Genomic DNA, 7,231 nt, shown 5'->3' with positions numbered 1-7,231 from the left:
CGCCTTCCCAGACCCTGTGCTGAGGTGTGCGGGGTCGCAGGGGCGGGGCGGCCACAGCACGCCGTCCTGGAGCCCGGTGCACGGCCGGCCGCAAGAGGAAGGGACAGAGACACGAGGAGATTAGGACAGCATTCTCAAGTGAAGAGACTGTGGATGGCTGGCCTCCTTTTAATACCAGGACCGCTAGTAACACAAAGGACTGTGATCGGGAACTGCTCTCTTTCCCCTTCAAAACAGCACTCAGCCAAGCTGCTCGGCTTCCAGACCTTCTTGTTAGGCCCCGAGGGGTCGCCCCTCGGCCTGGGTGGAAAGTGCTGCCCGCCAGAGCCTGCGAGCGTGTTGGGTCCTGTGCGCTCCGTGCCCTGGGACATGGGCACCCGTCCCAGCCCATCCCCTGGGAGCGAAATCCCCTGCACAGCCCCCCTTCCCTCTGCATGCTAGACCCGGGTCTCCTTCCAACGGCGTGAGGGCCGCGCTGAGGCCGAGGCCGCTCGAACGCTCAGACTCCCGCCTCCCGGGTCGGCTGTCTTGCTCGAATGAGTCTGGCCTCTCAGAGTATCCTGGCTGGTGGCTTCTTGAATTGCTGAAGTGTTTTCTTCTTTTCAGGGAGGAACACGGTAAGAGCGAAGGAACTTTACTGCCTCTGCCAAGCTGCTCGGCCGCGTCCTCCCTCCCCACCCTGGCCCTTGGCTTCACACAGGCTCCTCACCCAGCGTCACCTCCCCGGGGCCCCACGGCCGGCGGCAGGCGGCGGCCCGTTTGCCCACGGGCCTCCGGGAACACGGCGTCTCTACAGTGAGCACACTGGGAAACAAAAGCGTTCTGGGAAGCCAAGGAAAGAAAAGAAACCAGAGTAAACCTTCAAGAGCTGTAATGAGATCAGAGGATGTCAGAGCTAGAAAGGATCGTGTCATGTAGGGCTCTCATTTTTTAAATTAAAAATAAGCTTTTTTCTTCTTTTTTACAGAAGCAGTACTTACTTGTTTGTTATGGGAAAATGAGGAAATACCGAAGAGCAAGAAGGAATCTGGCGCCTTCTGTTGCAGTGCTCATGGAGGACAGGCGTCCATGTGCTCAGTCCCCCCGTCCAGCCCTCCCTCGGGTCTCCAGGGCCACAGCTGGGCTGCCTGAACCCAAGAGGCCTGGTCGTCGCTCTGTGACCTGTGGGCCAGGCGCACAGATCCGGGCGGTGGGCTTGCTGGCGGAGATTTTGTAAGCACACAGGCTGACGGTGGAGGTGTCCGGATGATGCGCCCAGAGCACCAAGGGGCAGGGGGCCCTCCGCGGCCTGATGGCGCTCACCTCGGTCAGGCAGAGCCAAGCACGTCTCCCTCAGGAAGGGAGAAGAACCGAGAAGCCGCTCTCCCAGCACTCCTGGCCTGAGTCGCTCCTGGGGCGTGTGCTTCCCTGAGAACATCCCCTGGGCATTCGTCACAGGATATTCAGAGCCTCCTCAGGTCTGTGCATCAGAGGGTAATCTGGGCCAGGTCTCCGAGCCAGGGATCTGCAGCGCGCTCCCCAGCACCAGCACACGTCTCCTTCTACGGCCGCGCGGGTATAGGAAGAATCGGATCACAAGGCATGCACGGTTTTGGAACCGGATCTCTTCATTTAATGATACGGTGCAGTTTTCGTCTCCCACAGACATTTATCTACGGCAGGGTTTTCAGGTTTGAACAGATTTCTTGTACAGGTGTTCCATAATTTATCACCTCCCTCTCTCACTAGTGCTGCGACGAGCAGCTTCGTTTCCCAGATCTTTATTTCTTAGGACTGACTCCAAGGATGTGTATCCAAATTAGGCTTCTAACAAACCGGCTCTCGGAGAGGGGGCAGCGGTGTTCGAGAGCGTGCTTCCCAGACGCTGTGGCCGGGCCCGGCTGGGCCGGCAGCCTCTGTGCTTGGTTCCCCCCTGTAAACGGGGTGACAGCGGTGCCCATCCCCTGGGGGCCGTGAGGACACACGCATCGTACCCAGGTGGCACTGGGAGTGGCCCTTGGCACCTCGGGTGTATGGGGGTGTCTGCTGCTGGGTTTAGTTCCCTTGTTTTAGGAGGTCTTTCCCGAGAGCTCCTCATAAAAGTTGGGAAGGGCAGATCCCGAAGAGAGCTGTGCTCGCCTTCTGTTCCAACATGCTTCCAGATAATTCCAGTTGTCTCCTTAGTGATTATTACTTACCTTTGCACACTCGCCATGTCTAGAAACCTGGGTGGGGGTGCGGGGGCCTGGGCCTGTCCCCAGGTCCCCATCGGTCTCCCATCAACTTCCCTCGGCCCCGGTTCATGCCTCTCTGACACGGGAAAGCCAGCGTTTACCAGCCCCCTCTGTCACCAGGCTGCCAGAGTCAGGACAGCTCGTGGAGGAGGGGCCCCCCAGTGGTCCCCCCGACTCCAGCACTGCCCCCCTCAGCCACGCCCAATGCAAACTGGAGACCAAAGCACTGCCTCTGAGGACAAGGCTTCTCCCTTTCTAGTCCCAATGTGCCCCTCTTAAAGCAATTCCCTAGTCCTCTTTACTCTGGTTTTAGGTCGTTCCTGGGGAGAGTCAATCATGTGGCTGCTCTACACGGAAGTTAAAGGCTGCGACCTTCCTGGCACGATGAGCAATGGAGCCAGGTGCCCTCGGGTGCCCCGCTCAGTTAGAACCCTCCGCCGCCTCTGGACCAGGGAGACTGGAGAGAGAAGGCGCCCTCAGGTGTGAGGCAAGGGAGCTGGCTGCAGGCGCTCGTCCCACAAGCCTCGTGTGGGACAGCAGTGTGCACAGATGTCGCTTCCCGGTCCTCCTGATCAGCTCTTTATGGAAGCCTCCCTGGAACCCAGGGCTGCACCCTGGCCCCCCCTCAGGAGGTGGAAGGAGCATAAGAGAGTGACCATGACAATGAAGGAAGTCATGCTGCACGCTGCCCGGGCCTCCTGAGCCCCTCCCTGTGACATTAGTGCCCAGATCTGCCCCTTTCCCAAGGGGGTCATGCCACTCTAGCCTTCGCTGTACCTAGGCCGGGCGAGGGCAGGATCTGCCCTGCTGGCTGTGGGACCTCAGGCCCCCGGCACAGGCTGGCACCGAGCGGGCTGCCCACTAAGATGTGAGTTAACTCCCATCTTAGAGCGTGGGCCACACGCTGGACATGCCTGGAGAGCACACCCTGCATGGGAGCCTCAGCTGTATCTCCGCTGTTGCCCAATCCCAGGGCAGCTTGCTTATGCTTCGCAAAGAACTCCATCCGGGCCTCTTTTGTAATGAGAGACTGGTTTATTCCCGGGAAAACTGGGAAGAAGTATGGCTCTTTGAAACATCAGGATTTCGAGGCCTGAGAAGTAATCCACCAGCAACGGTCCGCAGATCAGCGAGCAAAAGCGGGACATACTCGGGGCACGCGGAGGACAGAGGTGGAGTGGGGGAGCACTGGGCAGGGAGGCCTTCAGAGACAGACGGCACCAATGACGGGAGCTGATGGGTGCCGGCAGCTTCACAGACAATGAGGGAGCCCCCCCAGTTGAGTTTAAGGGCAAGAATGTCAACGTGGAAGTTACAGATGGGGCTTTTCGAAGTGTATGACTGTAGTTTCTGTTAAGATCAGGTAAGAGATCTGGACCCTTGCCTTTCAGTGCTCCAGAACTGAACATGCACGCCCTCCAAAGTGAGCACAGGGAACCCAGTCACTGCTGTGACATCTGTGGCCGGTGAGCCAAGGGCTGCCCACAGGAGGGAGGAGTGACCTCTCACCATCCTTACTCTCTCTGAGCCGTGCGGGGCAGGGACGCCTCTGCCAGGCTCCTTCCTGTTCGGATGGTCGCCAGCCCTCGGCAATTCTTCTGTGGGCCTGAGAAACACTGAGAAGAGAGCTGGCAGCCTCTGTGGCTTCTCCCAGGAGCACGATGAAGGTCCTCCCTGGTCTGAGCACGGCCACGCCTGGCCCCTCATGAAGAGGACTCCCGCTGTGCCAGGAACTTTGCAGGGCCTGCCGTCAACTACTAGGATCCGAATCAATGTACATGCTACAATAAACCTGTTGTGGAAAAGGGCCCGTGTGGCACATTAATAAAATGCAGTCTTTTTAAAAAATTTTCATCCAAGTTAGCATCTAGTGTAAGAATGATTTCAGGAGTAGAACCCAGTGCCTCATCCCCTACATATGATACCCAGTGCTCATCCCAACAAGTGTCCTCCTTAATGCCCCTTACTCATTTAGCCCATCCCCCCACCCACCACCCCTCCAGCAACCCTCAGTTTGTTCTCTGTATTTAAGAGTCTCTTATGGTCTGTCCCCCTCCCTGTTTTCATATTTTGCTTCCCCTCCCTTATGTTCATTTGTTTTGTTTCTTCAATTCCACATATGAGTAAAGTCATATTTGTCTTTCTCTGACTCATTCGCTTAGCATAATACCCTCTAGTTCCATCCACGTTGTTGCAAATGGCAAGATTTCATTCTTCTTGCTCACCAAGCAATACTCCATAAAATGCAGTCTTAAGGAAGCCACGTCACTTACTTTGTTTTGTGCACAGACCATAGTTCCATTAAGTGCCGTCCTTTCTCACTTAGGTCATTGGGATTCAGTGTCTGAACCAGCATTCCTCCCGAGGAGACTGTCGTCTACAATACGTACAAGAGAAGTTTATAAGCAAAAATGGACAATACCTTCCCATTCCTCTTCTCTGCCAAGCAGCGTATTAATTTTCTCAGTGGCGGTGGTAACAAATGGCCACAAACTTAGTGGCTTAAGGCCACAGAGACGCGCTCTCTTACAGTTCTGGAGGCCGGAGGTCTGAAATCGAGGTGTCACAGAGCCGTGTTCGCTCTGCAAGTGTTAGGGGAGACCAGTGCCTCGCCTTCCCCGGCTTCCAGGGGCCGCCTGCATTCCTTGCTCATGGCTGCCCTGCCCCAGTGACCTCTTCTTCTCCCGGAAGGAGACCGTCTCCTTCTCCAACTCGCACTCACCTCCCTTCCTTCTGTTGACCCTCGTGCTTATGCTGGGCCCACCTGGATAACCCAGGATACTCCCCCCATCCCAATGTCCTTCATTTAGTCACTTGTGCAAGGTCCCCTTCCCCCATGTAAAGGTGACATAGTGACAGGTCCCAGGAATTAGGACACGGACCTCGGGGGGTGGGAGGTGGTCATTATTCTGCCCACTACCGCAGAGAGAAGGCAGCCTGCATATACTGCCTTCTCCCTGATTTCTCCGAGCGGGTCATTTTAACCTATTAGGAGAGAACCGGCTCCACAAACCTGTCGTCTCTCATCGGAGCAGCATGCTCTCCAGGAAATGCACCCCCTCACCCTTGACCTGAATGCCTCCCACAGCTGCCCTGCTCTTCAGAGGCCTCCCTTTCCTGATGCTCTGCCCACTCCCAGATGATCATGGGGAAAAGCCTCCGGGGAGGACTGGAGTCTTTAACGTTTCTAGTTGCACAGTTCTGCCTCCCTTTTCGCAGGGAATTCGTAGGCTGTGTGTGGGCGGCAGGCAGCCACCCGGCCGTGGCAGGAGGCAGGAGTAGGGGACGCGAAGGTGCTCTTCGGAGCGGGTTCCCAGGAAGCCTCTACTGCCCGGATGAACATTCGGGAATCCTAGTCCACACGCCAGGAGCTCCTTAAGCACGTGTGTCCTCAGGAAGAAGCACCGGACTGACCCTCCTCTTGACCTGGGTCCCTCCCAGCCTTCAGTCAGCGCCTCTCCAGACACACCTCGATGCCGTCCAGGCTGGCACAACACTGCTTGATTTTAGGTGACCAAAGAGAAGGCCCGTGGGCCCACCGGCAAGCTGGCTCTCCCCATGGGTGTGGACCAAATGTAGGCCCACCGGCTTCCCGTCAGGAACAACGCCAAACCCACAAAACATCCCAAGAGCTCAACTCACCGCTCTGGACTCGTGTTCTTCCTCCGAGGCAGGGATCAGGGCACTCGTGAGAATACACACACCTGGGGAGGCACAGAGCGCTCGGTGAGGGTGGCAGGGAGCCACCTGGTGCCACGGGGCCCCTCCTGCCAGCGGCCCTGAGGAGGGGTGAGCGGGTGCCCGACGAATGCCAAGTGGCCGCCTGGGCTGCCGTCTCCCTCCCCTCAGAGGGTTTTCAGTCCAAATGCTGTAACTGGCTCCCGGCTGCTACTGCTTCCTTCTCGGGTCCCGTGAGACCTTCCTCTGCCCCCGGACTAGAGCCAAGATGCCTGAGAGCCCCACGTCCGGGGAGGAGGAGGTGCCCACGTTACAGGAAGGGGAGACGCAAAGTGTACAACAGTCTACGAGCCCACCGTGTGCAGAGAGTTTCTATGTGCACGTAAGTCTGTCACGTCTGGTCTGTGCGTCGAAAAGGACGAATAGGAAATACAAAATTTAGTAATACTGCTTATGTCCCAAGCGTGGGATGAAGCAAAACGTTGGCTTCCTTTGCTACCCATTTCTGCACTATTTGAATTAGAATAGTTTACAACAAGCATATAATTCTATGATTATTTCTGTAATCATAAAACATACATACACACACATTTTTAACAACAGGAGAAAAATGCCGTTGAAGTGTGCCTGACACAGAACAATATTCACAATACACAGAATGCGAAGTTACAACAGGGCAGGAGAGCGGAGTCCCATTTCTGTGAGGAAAGGTATCAAAACGGGGAATAGCTGCAAGGATGATACTTTGGTGCACTAAAATGTTCAAAATGCTTATCTCTGAATGGTGGAATTATTGTTTGCCTGTCCTCGTGCCCATCTGTATTGTTTTTCAACGTGAGGTGAGAACAAGTAAGGGTTCCCAGTGCCAGGGCCCTGGGCTCTTTTCTGGGCCACTCCTGGGGGTTTCTGCTTGACCAGTTCCACCCAGTGCTGGACGAACCACCCTGGCAGTGCCCTGCTCAGCACCCAAGCCCACGGGCGCAGCCTCGCACCACGGACGGGGCACTGGGGTGGGTGCCAGGAGCCTGGATTTGGGCCCTCACCAGCGATGGCACCGTGGGCAAGCCACCGTGGCAATTTGGGCCTTGGTTTCTTGTAGAGGGGAGACCGCTGGCCAGCCCACTTCCTAGGGTCAGAGGGTTCTGTGGAGAAATAAAATGCGTGTGTGGACCGGAGGGCTCTCGGTGCATGTTTGTTACTTCGTTTCTGCATCAGCATTGGTAATTCCGGGTTTTGACTTCCATCCCAGACAGCATTCTTCATTGTCCACATCCCAGTTTATTTTTGGAGGGTCCTGCCTTGTGAGTCTGTGGATTTTGAAGTCTCCTGAGGACTCGGGC

The 7,231-nt window shown here is 56.3% G+C and overlaps 1 protein-coding gene across 1 annotated transcript in view; it reads right to left on the bottom strand.

The window, feature by feature from the left end:
* Window positions 1-3,228: 3,228 nt before the first annotated feature.
* DHRS12 (dehydrogenase/reductase 12) overlaps window positions 3,229-7,231 on the bottom strand; it is a 106,251-nt gene continuing 102,248 nt past the window's right edge. Inside the window, exons 6-8 of the mRNA XM_047850467.1 lie at window positions 5,856-5,917; window positions 4,487-4,590; window positions 3,229-4,005 (exon numbers count right to left, since the gene is read on the bottom strand). Of these exons, the coding sequence (XP_047706423.1) occupies window positions 3,573-4,005; window positions 4,487-4,590; window positions 5,856-5,917 (599 nt within the window). The 3' untranslated portion in view covers window positions 3,229-3,572. The remainder of the gene's footprint in view (window positions 4,006-4,486; window positions 4,591-5,855; window positions 5,918-7,231) is intronic.

This window comes from Prionailurus viverrinus, chromosome A1 (assembly GCF_022837055.1).
Source record: "Prionailurus viverrinus isolate Anna chromosome A1, UM_Priviv_1.0, whole genome shotgun sequence".
NCBI classification, from domain to species: Eukaryota; Metazoa; Chordata; class Mammalia; order Carnivora; family Felidae; genus Prionailurus; species Prionailurus viverrinus.
This window is presented reverse-complemented; position numbering and strand designations above follow the sequence as displayed.